This window comes from Epargyreus clarus, unplaced genomic scaffold (genome assembly GCF_041222505.1).
Source record: "Epargyreus clarus isolate Ecla_fem2 unplaced genomic scaffold, WU_Ecla_fem_2.2 ptg000027l, whole genome shotgun sequence".
Taxonomy (NCBI): domain Eukaryota; kingdom Metazoa; phylum Arthropoda; class Insecta; order Lepidoptera; family Hesperiidae; genus Epargyreus; species Epargyreus clarus.
The window spans coordinates 4,320,136-4,342,677 of record NW_027332234.1 but is presented as its reverse complement, the minus strand read 5'-3'; the positions used below and the strand labels follow the sequence as shown (position 1 = coordinate 4,342,677).

Sequence of the window (22,542 nt, the reverse complement as noted above, 5' to 3'; positions counted from 1 at the left end):
TAGTAGGTCATTTAAAACGGATAATAGTTCGTTATTGGAGCACGTTTCTGTTTTGTAGCAGTTTCGGCCGACGTTTTAATGCACTACACTTTTGACACTATACGCCGTCTTTACTTATAAAAACCGCGAGTGCATCCTTGTAGAGTTTGGCGAGAAGCTGTTGTCGGGCAGCGCGGAGGCGTCGCCGTACACTGGCGCGTGTAGCGAGCACGGCGCGGGTGACAGTGGACCGCGACCACGTGCGCGTGCGCTCAGGCGACGGCGGCGCTTGCACCGGCTGCACCGGCGCCAGCAGCATGCGGATGTAGGTACACATGCTTAAAACTGTTATTGTAGCACTTTTAGTTTGCACGTTTTGAACGTTCACATCCTCCTCACACTAAGCCGTAAACACTTCACAGAAACCGCGAATGCATCCTTGTAGAGTTCGGCGAGAAGCTGTTATCTGGTAGCGCGGAGGCGTCACCGTACACGGGCGCGTGCGGCGAGCGCGGCGTAGGTGACAGTGGACCGCGCGTCGCGTACGGGCTGCGCGACCACGTGCGCGTGCGCTCCGGGGACGACGGCGCTTGTACCGGCTGCACGGGCGCCAGCGGCATGCGGATCTGAGACTTCTGGTAGTATCTACCTTGCACTGGAAAAAAACCATTTTAAATTAAAAACTACTGAGTACTTAGTACCTTACTACTTAGTACTTAGTTTTTAACGCTAAGGGTTTTTTTAAGAAATCACAAAAAAATGTGTATAGAGGGTGAATTTTTCAAACGGGCCTTCAGGGCCAAATCCCAAACTATAAGTATTAGCGAAAAATGCTAAAAAGAGTTACGAGGCCAATTTTGATAAAAATTAAAACTGCATCATTACTTTTTTAAAATATCTTTTTCCCTAAGCGGGAATCGAACGAGTTCATTTTGAAAAAAATTACACCCTCTATATTATTCCACTATCTAATAGTGTCGATTATAAGGATCAAATTCTGGGAAGTAATGTTATGTAACAAATTAAAAGAAAAGGAAAATTTTGAAGAAAATACATATTTTTTCATACATTGGCATACTAATTCTTAAGGGTTATACATAACAAATGATTTATGTATAATTCTTTAGAAACATACATAAGTCATACCATTGAAGAATTTAATGGTTAATCAACTTATTATTCGATGTTATGACCATGACATACGGTTTACTATGAGAAAATAATATTTTGGCAAATAAGTTACCGCCGTTTTTAGGTTTTATTTTTTAATAAAAATAGATAACTGATTAAATAGTAAATTCTTACTGTTTGTTGTTTACAACTTTGTTTCAACGTTAAATATGTTTTTTTAACCTTTTAGTTTAATAATCACTCGGGTTTGACTTCAAAAAATCAATCTCGCAAATTGTCAACTTTACTTCTGTATTAAACGACACTCCGCCCATAGCAAGTTAAATCTATTATAATGGTTCTAAAAATAACCGTAATTAAGTCGGACATAAAAATGTAAATTCTTGGAGAACAAAACGTTTTGAATGATTTAAAACATTGAGCCATATGTGAAATCTTTAAATTGATGAATGGCGGGAACTTAACTGCCATATTAATATAAAAAAAATATGTATTTTCTTAAAATTTAGGCTTCCTTTAGTTTGTCATTTATCATTACTTCACAGATTTTGATCCTTATAAGCAACACTATCAGGTAGTGGAATAATATAGAGGGTGTATTTTTTTTCAAAATGAACTCGTTCCATTCCCGGGTAGGGAAAAAGTTATTTTAAAAAAGTAATGATGCAGTTTTAGTTTTTATCAAAATCGGCCTCGTAACTCTTTTCAGCATTTTTCGCTAATCCTTATAGTTTCGGATGTGGCCCTGAAGGCCCGTTTGAAAACTTCAACCTGTATAATGTAGGAATATCGCTTTTCTTTAGAAAGTCAGTTAAAAAAAAGTTTCATAGATTTCATTTAGTTAAGTTTCAGTATGTAAACACTACAGTTAGTTCAGATATAAATATAGCTAATAAATCATTATAAACCATAAGAAAATTTCTAAATTCTCTATCACTGTAAAGTAAAGACTGTTTCACTCACTATTACCGCTACATACTAAATTATACCTCGATATAATTAACATAATCGTAAGCACTTACCATACACAAAAGCGGCTGCCAGGGCCGCCATGGTCACCAACGTTGGCACATATGGTCGCAATATTGAGAAAATCGCTCCGAGCAGCGTCCCACAGGCCACGTCGCACTCCCGCTCCACTTCCACCCGCAGCTCCTGTGACGTCAGCCGCGACTGCACCGTCACCCATCCCATCCCGCACACTTCCGTCTCGCTCTTGACTTGGACGGTCATTATGTCGTCACTCACTGACGTCACCAACTTCAAACCCGGCGACGGTGTCAATGTAACCTGTTTCAACGCTTGCGGATGACCGGCCACAGTGAATACTGTAGGCGGTTGCAGTGAGGAGACTTTCGATTGCGAGACTCGTACGGGCGACATGAGCAACACCCGCGTACAGGTGCGCAGAGCTCCCCACTCCGCACACAACTCTATTTCCATCGCTTCTGTTATTTTTACGGCCGGTATTATCGAACAGCCCAGTTGACCTGTAGAATAAAATAGTATATTAAAAAAAATGATATAGTAATAAAATTAAAACTGCAGGTAAAATCGTTTTTCTTTAAATGCCTATGTGATCGAAACATTTTTTTTTTCAAAAGTTTAGTCCTGTGGTTTATTCTATAGTTGTTTTATTCCTGAAACTAAAATAACCTGTCAATGTCCAGTTGAAATACTGGACAGATAGTAGTAGCAATGTGTGTAGATTATGTTTTATCGACCAAAAAATATATTTTGAAACATTCTGTGTAACGGAGTATGCATTAAATATATAATAATAATTTAATAATTTTCTAGTATCATGTTTACTTGGAAATCTACCCTGTACCAAGATCTATCATGATTCACTAAATCGTACAATTACCCAATTTTGAACAACATTATACATAATTATTACAATAATGAAAGTATTGCCAGTATAAAAAATATCTTACCACTGGCAATATCCAGTACGGGTTGAGCTGTATGGGGCGGTTTAGTGCGACATGAGAAGGGCAACTCGACTTGAACACCTTCTAAAGCGTACTTCTGTTCGTCTGTACACAGTAAGGGGCCCGACGTCAGTGAGGCACCCTCGATCGACAACGGCACTAGAGACGAAGGCCATTCGCCTGGCAGGAACTCGATCTAGGGATATAAATGTGGCGATTAATCTAACTTGTAATACAGCCGAAAAGATATATAATTTGAGTTTTTACTCCTAGATACAGCCGGCCAATCAATGATGAATAAAGTTGAAATACTGGTTTAAAAGATGTGCTAAGCTGGAGATACTCATATGAAGCTTTCCAACATAGTCTTCCATGCACTTATGTTTAAATATTTGATGTGGCCGACTTAATACAGGTAGTATTCTAATCCTATCTTATTAATTATTTATGGACGCTATAGGCAGCAACTGCCACTTAACACCGGGTGAAGAGGATGAACTACATGCTTCGATAAAGATATTTTCTTACATTATCTATGGTCATGTTAATGCTTGAATGCATACCTTCTCCACAGGCACCTGATGAATGGTGAACATGGCCGCGGGACGGTCCAATCGCAGCGTGTACTTAGCGGACACGTCAGTGGCCAGCACCGCCAACGACACGCCATTACCAGCGAACAGTGTCACATCAGGAGGTGCCTTCCAACCCACGCCCTCTAGACACACTGCCCAACTACCCACCGCTGGGAAAATAATCATTATAAGTGCACAAATATGGACTAAAATTGATTTATGGAAAAATAGAATTACAGTACCGTCGTTAACGTTTAAAAGTGAAACGCACACTACCAAACTACTCCAATAAGGATTGGTGAAATGTCTTATAATCATATTCAATCAATCCCTGCTTTATTGCAGGGTATGGGTCTCCTCTCATAACAAGAAAGGTAAATTGTTAGATAAATAGTTAAAACAAAGGGTCCAGACGCCTTTAAGTATTTTTTTACACGAGTCTCAGGCGTGTAAGTAATATTATTATTATTAATTTCTAATATACATGGAATAATTCAATACTAACCAACAACTCTATTAGCTTGAGAATCGGTGCCAGGCACGAACACCTCATCAGTAACGGTAGTACCACCGACAGTTCCCGCGAAGCTCACCAGCGCGCCGGTGGACTCTAGCCCCGATATGATTATCTCGGTGCCGAGCGCGCTAGGAAAATACAAAAAACATCAAAAAATACCTAAAATAAATAAAAGTCATCATAGCTTTCATATACTAGTATGCACAAAAATCGAAAATGTGCTCCATGGATTGGCTAAATAGTATTTTGGCATAAAAAATGTATAACATTTATTTTACCAAAGACTTCAAGGTCACAGATACGAAAGTTTTATTTACTTCCCTAATACTCAAAATCAGATTACAAAATATTAAAGAAGGTCCTAAAATGGAGTACTGTAACTAAACAGTAGTATTGTAAGTACAAGCTTTTAGGTGTGTTGTCTATGACTTTTTATGTACCTACAATTTGTTCAAATCAAATAATTTGCGATAATTCAAATAATAAACCAAGAAATAAAATACAGATTTAAGCTCCTTATCGAAAATCGAAAAAAGGGAAATCTCTAATATAAAGAAATTAGGCAAAGGAAAGGTAGGCCAATCATTGCATAGATTGATTTTTAATAACGGGCATAACTGTATACCTATGAGCCGCCCGCCTCGTGTGCGTGGGTTTGGGCGCCGCGACGGACACGTTGGCGTCGGGCGCGAGCAGCTCTCGACCGATAGAGTTCCGGAACACCACGCGTATCGCAGTCTTCGGAGCTGGCCGGCTTCGCGGTGCAGTAGTGCGGCACTGACACTTCCACGTGGATTAATTTAATATAAATTAATGGTAAATACCTATCAGCCGCCCGCCTCGTGTGCGTGGGCTTGGGCGCCGCGACGGACACGTTGGCGTCGGGCGCGAGCAGCTCTCGACCGATAGAGTTCCGGAACACCACGCGTATCGCAGAGTCCTCGGAGCTCGCCGGCTCCGCGGTGCAGTAGTGCGGCACTGACACTTCCACGTGGATCACCTGGTGTGAGAACACTTTGTTACCTTTATGACACCTTAGTGTTTCATAAGTCTATTAAATGCTTCAAAGGAAAATATAAAGTAGGTTTGTTAAAAAGGTAACTCGCTGCAGAGAACCTTAAGCATTCCTACCATATATCCTTGAGCCTAAAAGAGTTCTTAAGCACTAATTAGTAAGCCTACAATACTTTACATTTACACAAACACCGATTCGAATATACGCACACACATACACAATATTGTTGGTAAATTAATTACTATTATAAACAGCGCTGCGCGGGGTCTCTATCCCGCGTTAGATGCAGGAACTCCTCAGTTGAGATAATATTCTGATGTAACATAGTAGTCTAAAAAAGAATATTGTAACTGACAATTGGTCAATACCAACATAAGTAAAAATAAAAAGCTCACACCTCTACTTATCTCTATATAATTTGTAATAGACGCTATAATATGTAATATTATATGTAATAGAATTTATAATATGTAATATGTATAGACGGTCTAGTAGTACAAAATGTCACTTTACAATACTCACACTTTCTCGTTCAATGATGTTACGTTCGTCCTTGTGCCTCGCCACGATTACACCAAAGCCTGGCCTCAATGCTCGAACCTCTCCATTTGCCTTCACCTAAGACCAAACGTTTACATGTACATTAGAGTAAATATTGTAAGATAATTCATATGAAAGCAAGTCAATTCTGATAGTTATTCTAAAATCTATAAAGCTTGAAGTATTGGTGTAAATAATTCTTAGTAGAAAAGATTGCTAACTGTGTCATAATATTACTTTATTATCGTTATTTCCGTATGGATTCATAAAAAACTTAAAAAAAATGTGTAAGTAAATTACCAAAAATAAATTACTATGCACAATAAAACATGCAAAATATCGCTAGAACTTAACCTACAATATTATATTACTCACACGAGATGATTCACTTTCAGTAAAGGATATAATCCCCTCAAACGACATCCCCAGAATTTCTGGAAAAACAATAGTTACCTCAAACGCTCCATCTTCATACGCGGTCCACGTACTCCTGGGTATGGACTTTAGGCGTACAGTGGTCCCGACAGCCAACGCTAAACGGTCACCAGACGAAAACTCCTTGGAGAGTCCATCCACTGAAGTACGGATATCGGATATTCCTAGTATTTCGATCGTGCTGTCCCATGTTCGGGTCTCTGCTACCTGTAATTGGAAGATAGTCGCTATTAATATAACCACCACCTCTCACTAAAAGTTACAATAACTTCCAAGCAGTCATTAGTTCAAGCATCAATGCTGAAATCTTGTATAAAAGATATTTAAATTGTGGGTTTATTATAATTTATTTTCACTTGCTATTGGTGAACGGAAATACCATAGGAAACCTGACATCTGACCTGATTTTTCTTTAACAAAAAAGTTTTTAAAGGTGTGAGAAATGTACCAATTGGCACTAGGCTAGCGATGTGTACTACGGCCTCTCAGTCTCAGAGTGAGACATATCATTACATGTCAATATTAATTACAGTTTTTTGTTTATATTTATAGTCCGATTCATAATTAGGTGTCCAAAATGTAAACAAACCTATCAAGAAAATATGTGTCAAATGGCAGTTTCTTATTTTTGACAATATTAAATTAATACATCGATAATAAAATAATAAACTAAATAAATTAAAATCAATTCACATTTTCCAATATTTACATTAACTCAATTTCATTTCATACAGTAATAATAATAAAAAACAAGATTTATGAGAGAAAATTATATTGCGATAATGGTCACACAATCGGCATCCAAAACATTTTTTGTGCCGCCATTTTTAAGTTTCGTAGTTGATATTATTCATTTTCGTGATCGTGATCGAACTCGAATTTTTTCTAGTTTTCATAGCGCGTTTTTTAAATTGTGTGCAGTTATTAAGTTTTTGTTTTATGTTGAAATTTGTGAAAGTTTTCGTTTCTTGTTAATTTGTTAAGGTTTGCAATACCTGTCATCGAATTTTGACAATGACATTTCTTTGTTTACATTTTGGACACCTAATTATGAATCAGACTATAGGTATATTGTATATAACAATTTTTAGAAAAAACAACATTACCTGTCCCATATTGCGTACTCTTACGTCAAGTGTGATCACGCCCGGTTTCAGCGGCACCACGCGGACGGATAAACCTTCGGCGACGGATCGCTCAAGAAAATCTGTAAACAGTTATATCAAAAATTGAAATTATATCTTTACAAGAATAGTTTAGTTCAGATATCTCTGTTTAAATGCATTTTCACCAGTTATAATCATGGAACAGAAAAAACAAGTGGAAGTGCAAAGTAGGCGTGGCGCGGCTTCCACTACTAGGCGTTGTTACTCTCACTTGCCTTCAAACGAGTCTACTCATGATTGAGCGTCGGTTCGAGACAGCTGTTTGTCAAATTCTATAAAATAAATTATTAAGACATATTATGCTATTTTGGAATGTAAAAATGATAGCAGAAAGAAGACAATTAAAAATGGAGGTGTTTCGTACCATCACTGAGTACAATTTTATTTTATATTTCCTAAAATCTTAAAAATATCAAATTTAAAAATAATTTCCTCATAGTCACGCTAAAATCAACCTTAATGCTTTCAAATAAAGTTCATTTTTTAATTGATTCCACCATACCAAGACGTCTAGAAGAATCCACGCTACTCAATGGGGGCAAGTATAATTTTTCTTATCGATATTTTACAATATACATTATTATAAAGGTAAAATATTATATTTAGAAAATAAAATTATATAAATCTAAAATTAGGTTCTTGCGGCAAAAAGTATCGTAATACCTACTACGTAATAGCTGTAACTCACATAGCTGAGGTGTACTCACATATCATATCTCTCATGACATATCTCATTATTTTTCGATGGCTTGGATTTATGAGTGCTACTAGTAAGGAGAAATAGACCGATGCTATATAATTGTAAAGGATGCGAACAATTACTAAATGTTTAACTTTTATATATTTACTTTATATCATTTACAAAATATATCTATGTACAAAAATACGTTAACTATGTAGTACGTAGTATTTGGAGTCTTGAACATTTTAACCTAACTATTTTTTTTATAATATATTTTTAAAACAAATTTAAAATCTGCGGCAGCTTAAATAGCTAAAAACTTCATCTGTTACTCTATATATGTAACAAAATCTTAAGCTTCCCTTTTCAACAGCATCGGTCTGCTTTCGGGAACATTTTCCTTTCGTGCATTCATTTTTAGGACTTCTTTTTACGTAACCTACGTTCATGACACATAACCTACCTATGCAATACTTATGTTTTTTATTTTAGTTTTTAATAATTAATCCTTGTTTATTTTAATTCTATTCTACATTTATAGCTCACAGTAAATCGATGAGTATCGATAATTTTATCGTAAATAAACTCTGTCACTATTCCAGTAGGAGAAATATTACGCAAGTTTGGTCCGTAAGTTTAAGGTGCTTAGGGCTATAATTGCATTAAGCCCAATCACTGCCATCTATGGTCAAGTAGCGGAACTACATTTTCAAATACTAAATGACGTAAATGCTTTTATGTGTTGTAGCAAAATAAACCTTAATATTATTTGCGCCTAAGTTGTTTTTACATATTCATTCTGTATATTTTAGAATACTTTCGAGTTAACTATAAATGACCAATAAAATGATATTTACTTTAGTAGTGTTATATGTAACAAGAACAACGCAAGTGTGAGTTTGGCGACAACGGTTCCGATACATTCGCTCGTTCTTACCACTTCTACTTGATTTTCTTTTCTATGGTTATAATAAATGTCAATAAATGACCTGCATGATGCAGTGTGATTATCTAATTTAATCTAATCTATCTATCTATGTTTTCTCACCTAAACTATTCTCTGCAACTTTAGAACATACATTCAGACAGCTCAAGTGGGAAGATTACGGTATAAAAATTAATGGAACAGTACTAAACCACCTAAGATTTGCTGATGACCTAGTATTAATTTGCGAAGACCCAATTACCCTACAGAACATGATTGAACAACTTGTATATGAAAGCGAAAAGGTTGGACTATCAATCAACACCGGCAAAACAAAGCTTATGACGAATCACTTGAAAATCCCCATTAAACCACACAACTTTATTGAATTAGACTATGTAAATGAGTTTATATACCTTGGCCAAATAATATCTACTACTGACCTCACCACGAAGGAAATCAATAACAGAATTAACATAGGATGGAAGAAATACTGGACTCTAAAAGATATAATGAAAAACTCAGATGTACCAATTAAAGGAAAAAAGAAAATATTTGATACGTGTATTCTACCAAGTATGACCTATGGATGTCCGACATGGAGTTGCACAAATAAAAACATTAAATCTTTAGAAACTTGTCAACACAAAATGGAAAGAAGCATACTCAACATAAAATTAAAGGATAAAGTTCCACTAACAACAATAAGAAAGAGAACAAAAGTAATAGATATAAAGTACCGGATCCTACAACAAAAATGGAAATGGACAGGACATTTGATTAGAAGTCATACTGTAAAATGGGCTAAAGAAGTGACGGAATGGTGTCCTAGATATAAAAAGAGAAGAAAAGGTAGACAATATCAAAGATGGGAAGATGATATTAAAAAGATGGCAGGAACGACTTGGATGAGAAAAGCAAGAGATAGATCTCTGTGGAAAACTCTCGGGGAGGCCTATGCTGGAAAGCAAGACAATCAAGAAACTGGTGTCTAAAAGAAAAAATTGAATTAATTACCTACAAATGCTTAAAATAAATTAAATGTAAAAAAAAAAAAAATACATATATAAAAACATAAAATGTAAGAATTAAGATTGTTAATAAAGGCTATCATTATCATTATCATTATCATTATCTATCTATGACCAGCGTGCGATGCGTATAATGTGATGAGTATGCAACGGCTGCAGTGCCCACAGTAGGCTCTACAGCCTAGATCGCCTGCTTCCACGCAGACAGACACAGGAAAACATCCCACCTCACGACCATTGTGCGTGCTGAGTATGACGATAACGACTTACAGTCAACAAGCAACGTGTAGAATATTAAAACGACTCACCATCAGCGTGTGACGTATATAGCCTCGCTGCGGTAGGATCTCGTAGCGTCCAGCTGAGACGCGGCGGCGGCTGTAATGCCCATAATGCAGTGGAACCTAAACCGGCAGCTTCTACGCGGACTGATGTAGGAGAGCCCACCAATAACGTCTGCGTCGCCGACGTCACACGGAGACCGGATATCGGGACAACCTATCATAACAATAAACACACGGTTCAGAATAGAGGAATATAATAAATTCCATTAAAGGCGTTGATAAATATTAGAAATGTTTATCAAATTTCTATTTATAATAAATCAATATTACTATTAACTATGTATTTATTTAAAATTAAATATGAAAAAATGACACTCAAATCTCTTAGTTAAATAAATAAATAAAGAAATTGATATCAATTTTTATAGCAAAATTTTCATGATTAGGTTCATTTCCTCCTCTTACAGGTTGAACAAGAAACTTCAGAGTTCTTAAGAATCCGATTAAACTACATAAAGACAAAATTCTAATAAATAGGCTCATACACAATTTACCTCAATTTCTGCTTCGGCAGTAGCCAATTCCACATTGGCAATGTCTGTTGCTGCCAGTATAATTCGAGATGTACCGAGCGACAATCCTCGAACGTATCCCGATGGTGACACCTGGCAAATATAAATAAAAAATGTTAATAATTGTACAGGATTGTCTTTACTATACTGTCTGTCAATGTATAGAAGTTAATGATTCCTGTTAAACAATGGTGTATAGCGAATAGCATTTTATTGAAGTAGCCGATTAGCCCGTCATTAATATGATGGTAAGTGGCTACTGCTGCTTATGGACATATGTTATTAAATAATATATAAGTCCTACTTAAGCTTGGTCACAGATGTATTGATAAATGGTTATGAGCGTGAATGGTGTATGGTTGAATATAGTATTGGTGTAAATTGAGTAGTATACCCCCCGTATACAGTATGTTATGGGCTTTGGAGTAGGGAGTGTTGAGTGGCGTATAGTAATGGTGTATATCGTGTAGGGAGTGGTACACGCTATGTTATGGGCTATTGGGGAGTGTTGAGTGATGTATAGTAAGTGCTGGGACGTTTTACCCCTCGGGCGCACATATATTGCGGCAATGTCAACATAAGCGGTGGGCAGGAAATTCGGGTCTCGAGGATACCCTCTTTGCCCGGGCAGATTCTCAGGTTCTATACAGTTTGTCAATGGCTTTTTTGGGGCATGGACTGTTCATTAGAGTATAGTGATGGTAGATGTTGAGTATGGAGTAGTATACGGTATGTGATGATCTAGCGGTGAGTGTCGAGTGGTGTACATACCTCGACGTTGGCGCCGGTGGTAGCGGCGCGGTAGTGCAGCGCGGCGAGGCGCGGCGGCGGGCCGCCCGCGTGGCGCAGCTGCAGGCGCGCGCCGGGCGGCAGGCGCGCGCGCGCCGGCACCACGCGCAGCGCCGGGAACACGCACACCTGCACATACATTATGATTTACACGTTAAAGTTCCCGTGTCTACCTACATTATGGAATATAACCTACATTCTGATTCATAATTAAGTGTCCAAAATGTAAACAAAGAAATGTCATTGTCAAATTACGATTACACGTATTGTAAACTTTAACAAAATAACAAAAAACAAAAATTTTATAACTTCACACAATTTAACAAACGCACTATGAAAACGAGAAAACATTCGAGTTCGACCAACGATCACGAAAATAAAAAACGTCAGCTACGAAACTTAAAAATGGCGCCACAAAAAATGTTTTAGATACCTTGTGTTACCATTATCACATTTTAATTTCCTACTATAAATCTTGTTTTTTATTATTATTACTGTATGAAACGAAATAATGGTAATATAAAAATTGTAAAATGTGAATTGATCTAAATTTATTTAGATTATTATTTTATTAATTGTTATTTTACTTCAATATTGTCAAAAATAAAAAAACTACCATTTCAAACGTATTTTTTGATAGGCCTTTGTTTACATCTTGGACATATAAACCTATACGAAATAGAGTTTAACCCTAAAATAATCCAAACAATATGTAACCCATATCATAACACCTACTCACCTCAACTTCAGAACTCCACACACCTCCCAAAGAAGCCCGGACCCTCCCAGTGCCCTCCTTCAGCCCACAAAGGTTTCCGTCTTTAACCACAACCTCCCCTGAGGTCCTCCACTCGGGTGCACGACTACTCGTCAAGTATCGATGCGACACTCCCTTGACTAACGCCTGTATCGGCACACAACCGCCTGCGCAAACTGCTCTTGCGGTCAAGACTTCCACGCTTAGTACCTCTTCGATGTTCACCTAAAAAAATATAAATTTTACAATAAGAAAAGTACTGAATACTTTTATAATGCTGCATGAAATCCACGTAACGGGAGGTAGTCACATTTCTTTTAGAAAATAAAGGCAATAAACGAGCATAGAGTCCATCAGATTGTAATTAGTTACTGTCGGCAGAGGACAATCAACACAGATAAATAATTAATCTAAAAAAGATTGGATTTCCACCAAGGGTTGGTCTCAGAAAATATTCCTGAGGATTATGTTAAGGCACTCTTCAAACCGGAAGCAACAGCGCTTACGATTGCTGTTATTAGACAGAAATAATGGTTCAATTTCGAAGGCAACACCACCATATCTATTTCTGCCTAATAACAGCAGAGTTATACAGAGTCACACACAGATCGGCATTTGAAGTGTCCTTAACACTAACACCAATACTATTAGCCTCGTTAGTAAGACCGCGTCCTCTCGGGCTGACGGTCGCACACAGACTGACTCATAACCGTAACTCGTCTTATGACACTAGCGACATAATTATTATTATGCACCACGTCATAACCTACCCACATACATTACAATAGTACTTAAATACGAAAAGTATACATACCTCCACAATAAGTGACTCTCCACGCACACACATATCGCTAACAGTGAGGTCGTAAGTCCCCGGGGTGGGCACATTAGCACTAAGGACTCCGCCCTCCACGCTCGCAGACACGCCCTTGGGAGCTTCCACGACGTAGCGACCGCTGCCGCCGCTCACTGTAGTTATGTTCGGCACTGTTTCACTTTCCCATGCTAAGATTACCTGTAATTTGTATGCAAGCATTTGTAAAAAAACACGACAATTGTATTTCTATTTAATCATATTTAATGGACATAGTAGGAAATCAATATTCATATCACAAACAAAATACTATTTAAGAAACACTTTCATATATTTCAGTCAGAAATTTAGAATTTTACACTACGCTAAATAAGGCCTAAGGAAAGCCATATCTATATTATTGTTGAACCTATAAATAATATTATCTTATTACAAGACGCGGTTATTATATTTGACACCTAAAACAAATGACACTTTCTGATATTGCCTTAGTCAAGTAGGTCATATGTAAAGCCGCGCTTACGAATACTACTGACAAGCTATTGAATTTATTCATAATAAATTATGTGTCTAATTGGGTGTTGGTAACTTACCTTCATATGCTCACTCCTCAGCGGCGCAACCACTTTGGCCTGAATACTAGCTGTGGCGTCCGGTATGCTGGCCTTCAAAACGCCCGACCAGCCTATAGCCTGTTCATCTGCTATCACCAACTGCGAAAATGAATATGAGGTTTTGAGTGAAATTATAAACTAAACATAAAATATCATTAGCATTCTGTCATTCGGAGATGTGGCTTTAGAAGTTTGAGTTTATACAATTTGTCTGTCCTTTAGAAACCTTCACCTCATTCTACAGTTTTATTATTATTATTAACGAGCATTTGCCCGCGGCTTCGCTCGCGTTACGAAGTAATATTTTCATCCCCTATTTTATCCTCTTGGGGGTAGAATTGATCAAAATCCTTTCTTAGCGGATGCCTACATCATAATATCTACCTGCATGCCAAATTTCACCCCGATCCGTCCAGTGGTTTGGGCAGTGCATTGATAAATGACTATTGTCAGTCAGTCACCTTTGAGTTATATATATTTAGATTGCTTAATGGGTATAAAGTCTGATACAAAGGTTAAAAACCAATTTAGAATTCGTATTCATTTATATTTCATTCTCTGAACTAGTCTTGGCAACTATAACACCAATATTACATAACGTTCAAAATTACTATTATAACCAATTTTAGACGTTAAAATAAAGAAACTAAAAATACCTGATAATACTTCTGTGGTACGGGCACAGGCGTGTACTCTTGGTCCATTTCAACGAACAGTCTATCTGTGGCTCGGAACTCTATCCCGACGTGGCCGGGAGAGACCTCCCACGCCACTTGCGGACCACGCTCGTCCAGTAGCTCCCGACCGACGGCGTCGAAGAGAGACACCTTGACGATCACCTCTTGACCTGGACGTAGCCAGACTCTGTTGGAAAATGTAAAGGAAGCTGTAGATTGTACGAAGGACTTTTCGTGACTTAACTCCAGAAGCACTACAGTCATGTTCTATTTATTATAACAGTGTAAAGCGTTAGTAATGTTCCGGTTTTTAAAATACAGATTGTTGATTTACTACTAACACTCACACTCACAATAAAGTGCACTGCTTTTCCCTAGGTAAAAAAAAAATACTTATTAAATTAATTAATTAAAATGATGACTATAAAAAGTAAAATTTATGTCATGTTACTATAACTAATATTTTAAAAGTTATTATTAGAAGGATATTTCTCGTATTATGTTTAATTGACAAATATAACAATTGAAATTTTCCACTTCTTAGGTAGTTCTGACAACCTAGCATCCTTACGATCCCCAGTGGCACCCCTGCCACATACGCAAATAAATTGGGCAATTGGCCGACTACATATAAGTTTTTAAATAGAGAGATAGACATACTTGGCCCCAGCAGAGCACTCAGCGTGCGTGTCGGGCGGCTCGAGGCGCAGGCGGGACACGTGCGGTGCGCACGAAGCTGAAAACTCCGCTGATTCACGCTCTTCTTCGGTTTGCGATACCAAAGATAAACGCGCGTCGCCTTTCTGGAATTAAAGAGGTTTTAATATAGTATTAGATGGATCGAGTTAACTTGTACTGCGATTTTATAATATAGGAGTAGTAGACGAGCATGCAGTCCACCTGATGGTAAGTGGCTACTGCCGCCCATTGAGATCTGTAATCAACCCCAGATAGGATTAGATATTCCTGAGCCCTGAGGACTAAGCTGGAACGCCTCGGAAAAACATGTCTGCCTTAACACACCTTTCAAACCTAAACACAGCAGCGCTTAACGCTGCTGTTAAGGCAGAAATAGGTGTGGCGGTGGTGCCGCCGGAGTCGAACCACAAAGGGTTCTACCACCTTCAAAAACTACTTCTTTGTTGTTGTTACTGTGGCTACTTCCCGCAACTCGTCAGGATGGCGCTACATGTATTCTGAATCACGCTATCAAATTTTTTTCAACTCAATCTTGCGATCTTGCATATAAAGCTCCGAACTGAGACTGTTAGTGCACAACTGCTCCCCAGGCGTGATTACCTAGCCTAGCGAGAGAACTTGCTAAATTACAAATTATTACTTAAGAAAATCCTCTAAATTGTCACCCGCCTTATATATATTATTATATAACGATGACGTAAAGTTATATGTCAAAACTTCGACAATCATTCAACAAAGTCCACATTAAAAAATACATAGTGAATAAACATACCCGTTTGCACTTAAACGTGAACAATTGCACGTCTGGATATTTGTGCGGCGCGGGACCCTCGCGTTCAGACAGTTCACCGATACGGGGCTCGCTCGACTGCGGCGAAAGCGATTCTCCTTCGGCTAATACCTGTAAATATTTACTTGTTAACAGTTCTCTTGCTAAATTAACAAAGAAAATAATTTGCGTATAGACAGACGTACGGTAGTCAAGTGTAACCTCATGTGAATTTGGGGAAATATAAAACTATACGGGAAAACGATTGCGCGCATTACTGGAAACTTCATTTATGTTTCTGGTTAGAGACTTTTGACAAGCTTTCTTTATAGACATTCAAGTACATATGACATCATGAAACCTTTGGTGCTACTTCGCTATATAAGACACCTGCTAAATCTAGCGCGACTTCCAGATATAGCTAACAAACACACTTTCTTTGAAAGCTCTACCATACTCTACTCGACCAAGCCAACTAGACGAACCGGTGGAATGCGGCCTCCCTCCTCGAGTACTGCTCCATCCTTTGCTCACATCCTAGTATTATTCGCAGCTAAACTCTCATCCTCACAGTTCATAAATAATATCTGTATTACATTTTTGTTTAATGTTTGTTATTGTTATATATCAGTGTACATAGTTATTGTTTCTTTATTATTTATCACGTTAATGGGGAAAAATACTAGGGACTATTCATAGTGGAGAGCGAACAATGATATTGCGAGTTTTACGTTTTACATATTTTTTTGTATTTATTAGTTTTCGTAACAGTCGTTAAAGTATATGTTATTAGACTTTCATTTCATAGGTATGAATCAAAATTTTACAAGTTATTATTTTTTTGCCAGGGGTACGCACATAGCTTACGCGTTTTTTTTATAAAATAGGAGTGGCAGAAGAGCATGCAGTCCACCTGCTGGTAATTGGCTACTGCCGCCCATGGACATCTGTAATCAACCTCAGATAGAATTAGACATACCTACCTGAGGTCGGCCACAGATGCGCCGCTACCCCTGAGGACTAAGCTGGAACGCCTCGGAAAAGTATGTCTCCCTTACCACACAGCAGCGCTAACACTGCTGTTATAAGACAGAAATAGGTGTGGCAGAGTGACGTCACGTTTGACATTCGTGTAGTTGGCTCGGTCGAGTAGGACATCGTTTACACGAGGTGCGGAACATACCGGCAGCGTGGCGCCGACGAGCGCGGCGGCGTGCTCGGGCCAGCGCAGCGCGGGCGCGGCGCGCACCGCCACGCGCGCCGTGTCGCCGGTGCGCCCGCGGGATATCCGCAGCGACGACACCCCGCGGGCGCTCCACCAGCACTCCAGCACGCAACACGCGCCCTCTGGAATGTTGCTTTGATTTTGTACTGTCGAGGAACTCATTTGGAAATACAACAACATATAATAACTAAATTGTAACTGCTTTAACAGTAATACTAGATTTAAGAGATTTCTGTACATGCCTATAATTGGCTTACATATAAGTATTATCTGTCTGGTTGTATGTCTAATGTAATTGTGTTTATATGTTTTGCTGTTGGTACGTCTAAATAAATAAATAAATAAACATGTAACTGCACCTATAATTAAAGTTTAACTACTAAATAGTCAGGTTAATAATAAGTAAATAAATTGTAAGTTTTCACGCCTATACCGTTCATAAAAACATCAATGAAAATATGAAGGAATATTTTTATACTATATATAAAAATATAAACCCAAATAAGACTTGAAAAAATATAACTTTAAGTAAAAAAGGGTATGTACCTGCAGGCTGTATCCATGGAGCAGACGTCACATTGTGAGGTTCAGGACCCTCTAGTAAAGAAACTACAAACGAGCCGCAATTACACCTGAAAATCCAAAATGTTTTACGTTTTTACTTCTGAAATAAACTTAAAATAATTTCGTATAAATGCAATCCGCAATATTCCGCAATATGCCATCACAGTAATTTTATAACTCAAATGTTATATTTTTATAGACAATTAGCAATAATAACAACGCAATTTAATGAAAAAAAAAGTAAATAAAAATAATACACACGTATGAAAATTGTAGAGTTCCCCCGTAGTGGGATGCGCGGCGGTGAGAGCCACGTGCAGATGGTGCGCGCGGCCCACACGCGCGTGCCCCGAGCTCGACACCTGCACGTACTCGGGCGGCACTGACCACACTCTGAAATATTAACATCGTTTCTTTTTATCCGTCTGCATCGCTTTTTATTGTTCCACTTTATTTAAGGATTTTTAAAGCCATCTCCACATTCTCACGAGAGAACGTGAGAAAAGCACGAGAAACGAGAATGTAGAGCTTATACGAAACGGGTTTTTCTCGCGTTCTCGCGAGATTCTCACGTAATTCTCGCGAGAATGTGGAGCGGGCTTAAATAACGAAAGAAAGAAATAACTTTATTACGTAATGCATTGTACACACGTAACAAGGACAATTTGGATAACAAGATTGAGAAGGACGGATTTTGAATGGCTTGGAGCATATTCCACACCACACTGCTCGAATGGAAAAAAGTAAAGTCAAACCATGCCAAATGTTCTAAAACTTCTGATCAGGCCTCTGATTTTTTTTTTAAATAAAATATGTAAATTTTATACCCTAATTACTATTAGGTTTTAATATAATGTAATTTTTACTTTAGACGCACTTATTAGAACAATTTTAAGCGATACAAGAGAATTTATTTGTAGGAGATTAATTAACATTGATTTTTAAATATTCAAAAGAAGTATAAACATTACATATTCATCTGTTGTAACTTTAATGGTTTTAACAAGGTTTCTGAGTGAGACTGTAAGGTGTTGGTTACTTTTACATATTTTTGTTAGTACACTGCAAAAAATAAATATATTAACGACACTCACTTGCCAGCAGCTCGAATATATGGATATTTAGTCAAATGCACCGAAACATCTAAGGACCCCACCCCGTGTATAGCCACTACGCCTGTAGGTGAGAGCGAGAGCACACTATTTCCTATTTCACTCTCATACCACGTGACTGCTTCGTCGCCACCTCCACGATGTTTTAGAATAATTTCCCTGTGAAAAATTATATAATTTATTACAAAACTTATACAAACATAAATTATAAAAACAATATAATTAAACATATTTTAAGACAAAGATTAAGTAGTGTATTTTGAGTTATGTACTTACTGTGTATTATCTGTCCAGGCTATGAATAACTCAGGTGGAACAATTTGCAAAGGTTCTATTGCTACTCCAGATGTTTGGCCTTCAACCTGAAATGATTAAAATGTTCACTTGTAATTAACATATATATTTACAATAGTCAATTAGAGAAACAACTGTAAGTTTCTAACAAATTTGGAAGATATAAGGAAGGAGTTTGGAAAGTCCTCTGTATTTTAGAAAAACTACACTACCAAATATAAATAACCTACCTTTTTCGATAAAATCCTCCCAGCAATGGAATAAAGCCTGGCTGTAACCGTGAAAGGTCCCGAATTATGCGCCATCGCTTCAGTTATTGTTCCATTCTCCGTAGACATCAGCAGATCTACATTCGCTTGACCTTCCACAGTCAACCTGATCAGCATTTCTTGACCAGCTGATAACGCATGACCATCTTTATCAAACACTACACAATGAATTGTGAATTCTTCGCCATAAATAATTAAATTCGCCGGTCGTAGTGTCACACGAATTGTATGAGGCTCCACAACTGTCAGCGATGCTGACGCTACTTCAGTTAACCCCGACATGAGATGAACAGGAGTAGTGCCAAGTTCTATTGCCTTCACTAAGCTGATTGTGTCCTCTAGAAGAGCGATTCCTGTGTCGGGTACTTTCATTGTGTATAAGGTGTCCGCTACATCTTGTATAGTAAGGCGACCGGCCCGCGCTCTGACAACCCTGTAAACATAATAATGAAATGAAAGGCGGATTTTCCGAACAATATGATTACAATTACAGTAATAACTCTCTACAATTTAATTATTTTCAATATATTTCTAATTTAGCTGAAACAATAAGGGTCTATTACCAGACCATGATAATAACTGGACTATTTATTTACACTGCAACCTGGTTTGTAAAACTATAAAACACCTGGACAATGGAAATATTAACACGTACTTATAACGCAAAGAATCCCCAGGAGCTACAAAAGCAGTGGCTGGAGTCAATACGACACTAGCCACAACCCTCAAGTTGAAGTCCGTACAAATGTCTTCAAGGCACACAGTCACACGACACTCGCCCATCGCCTGCCCATACAGCAGGACTGAGTGTGAGCGGAGGCCTTTTGCTTCCAACTCGGCAACGCCATGAGGTGCTTCATAATCCGTGTCGCGCCAACGGACTAAGCTGAAATAATGATTCATTATATTTTAATTCATTTTTGTCGTATAGAATAAGAATATTTAATAAAATAAAAAAAAAATCAATATAAAATATTTCTTGTTATTATTATATATTGTTATAATAATAACAAGAAATATTTTATATTTATTAACCAACAAAAGTAGAAGTCCAGTTAAGAAACATAAATTTATAGTAAAAATAAAATTTATCAATATGAGAGACTACAAATTTTGCACATACTTAACCAGAAGATCTTCACCATAGTGATCACCAACATTCTCTATAGTCCATTTAAAGCTGACTCCTTCCAGGGTTGAGAACTTGTTTCCTACAAAGTTAAACACCATTTTTATATATAAATTAAAATAAATTACATTTTTACATACTGATGTAAGTACATAACATATATGTAGATACATCTTACAATGGATGTAATGTAAATTACTAACAAATGAGACTAACCAAACTTAACTTGAGAAAAATGTATTCAAAAAACATTTTTAAGGACAATAAAATAGGTAACCATATAAATTAATAATAATCCAAGAAAAGAATTTTTTGGAATACCTTGACCGTCATAAGCAATAACTTCAAACGCCTCCGGTGCTTCTTCCAAGAAAAGCTTCCAAGTAGTACTCAAAACTTTCAAAGAGCTTATTGTGCCTATATCTACATCACCGCGTAATATCTGCAATCAGTACATAAAGAGAGATTTAGTAAATTACAATTACTATAAAAATTAAGAATATTTTGGCTTATTCTGTCTATTCAACAGTCTTTGAAAGTCTACTCCTCGAGTTTCCAAGGTCACTCTTAATCTGTAGCACTCTAGTCTTCGAACAAGTCTTAAGCAATGTGGACTGTTTTGAGATGTTGGAGTCTTGGGGCGTTCTGTACTGTTATGATTTTTTAAATAATATATTTTAAGCTATTGGCACTACCAAAATTAATTTATAATTTATTGTCATATATGTGGAAATTATTAGCTAAATATGTCATCAGTACATAACAAGAATCTCTACTCTGTAATCAGTGCATTCAATTGGCAAATTTATCCTCAACAATCTGGCAATGAAACCAGTATTAATATTCAATTTCTATTGGAGTTTCATTGTAAGTACATGTTGTATAGGTGCTAAAATAACCTGACAACAAGTATTTATAGCTATGATCAAATAAAAGACGTCCAGATTACACCATAGCTTTACAAAATAAATTATTTGTTTGTTACTTTTTAAAATCATCCAGCATTACAACAGAATAAAATTCCAAAATAAATCTCGTGTTCTCATTACATATTGTTAATTATTCCATGAATATGCATTATTCTTGAATTCAGTTACTTCATTTACGTTAAATAGAAATTCTCATGTCATGATTATATAAAATGCAGAATAAGTTGCTCAATTACTCCTGAAAGGCATTAATTTTATACTACGTAATCAGATTTGCTAATATTGTATAATCATTATGGAAGGATATTAAAACGTTCGAGTTCTAAATACAAAATAGCAGTTCCCGCCAATTTTAAAATCGGTCTATTACTTCTCCTGTGTTGACTTCTTCGGCCAGTATCATGACTGAGCCAGGTGGTGCACATCTTTTGGAGACAGAAACGCGTGCAGCTCGAGAACAGTGACCCCAGGTGTCCTCGTAAAGAGGTTCAATATCGATGATGTCATCCCGAGACAAACTCCTGTAAAAATAATTCCATTTAACCAAACCACGTGTATGGATACATAAACCAAATCAATTATAACAATAGTCTTGCCCTTAACTATGACTTACCAAGTATAACAGCCGCCTTCAATGATTTCAAACGTGAAATTTACATACAAATTCTCAAACCACGGTAACAACAATCGCGGTGTGTTTATTTTGGCACTTTCACAGTTATTTGCACACAAGTATACCACGAAACTTAGAATTACAGTTCTCTGTAAGAGTTCCATTTTAATAAATATAGTAATTAATTACATAGATAAAGAGATAAGACGCTCACAAAAACACCTGTAATGCCTCATAACCTAAACCTACATTAATTTTAAAAAAATTGACAATTCAAAGGTGACAATCGTTTTCAACAGATAATTTATTATTATAATATTGGCTCATCACATGGGGCATTTTATTCAGTACAAGTTAATGTATCATTATGAAAAACTTGTTACATTAATTAATTAAAACCCGCAGTTATTATTTTTAATTTTAAAAATGACTATCTTAATTAATATTCTGCAATAACTATTAAATACGGCTGTATGGTTATTATTACTTTTACCTCTTTACA

At 37.1% G+C, this 22,542-nt stretch overlaps 1 protein-coding gene across 1 annotated transcript; it reads right to left on the bottom strand.

Annotated features, from left to right (window-relative positions):
- Nucleotides 1-268: 268 nt before the first annotated feature.
- On the bottom strand, nucleotides 269-22,290 carry Gp210 (nucleoporin 210). The gene is made up of 29 exons (XM_073088501.1): nucleotides 22,041-22,290; nucleotides 21,798-21,948; nucleotides 20,820-20,940; nucleotides 20,493-20,580; nucleotides 20,025-20,255; nucleotides 19,331-19,802; nucleotides 19,083-19,168; nucleotides 18,789-18,965; nucleotides 17,956-18,087; nucleotides 17,677-17,762; nucleotides 17,089-17,252; nucleotides 15,909-16,037; nucleotides 15,098-15,240; nucleotides 14,417-14,624; nucleotides 13,740-13,859; nucleotides 13,147-13,347; nucleotides 12,315-12,557; nucleotides 11,558-11,704; nucleotides 10,769-10,879; nucleotides 10,239-10,428; nucleotides 7,233-7,333; nucleotides 6,145-6,333; nucleotides 5,674-5,769; nucleotides 4,961-5,136; nucleotides 4,125-4,264; nucleotides 3,608-3,789; nucleotides 3,048-3,240; nucleotides 2,133-2,600; nucleotides 269-634 (listed from the first exon to the last, which is right to left on the bottom strand). Exons 1-29 carry the CDS (start codon nucleotides 22,202-22,204, stop codon nucleotides 396-398), a joined length of 5,148 nt encoding a protein of 1,715 aa, XP_072944602.1. The 5' UTR covers nucleotides 22,205-22,290; the 3' UTR covers nucleotides 269-395.
- Between the last annotated feature and the right edge of the window lie 252 nt (nucleotides 22,291-22,542).

Coding starts and splice junctions, on each gene's coding strand:
- Gp210 (XM_073088501.1), bottom strand. CDS start 22,204: ATGGAACTCTTACAGAGAACTGTAATTCTAAGTTTCGTGGTATACTTG. Junction 19,169..19,330: donor GGAGGATTTTATCGAAAAAG/GTAGGTTATTTA, acceptor TAATCATTTCAG/GTTGAAGGCCAAACATCTGG. Junction 16,038..17,088: donor TCGTCGGCGCCACGCTGCCG/GTATGTTCCGCA, acceptor AAATATTTACAG/GTATTAGCCGAAGGAGAATC.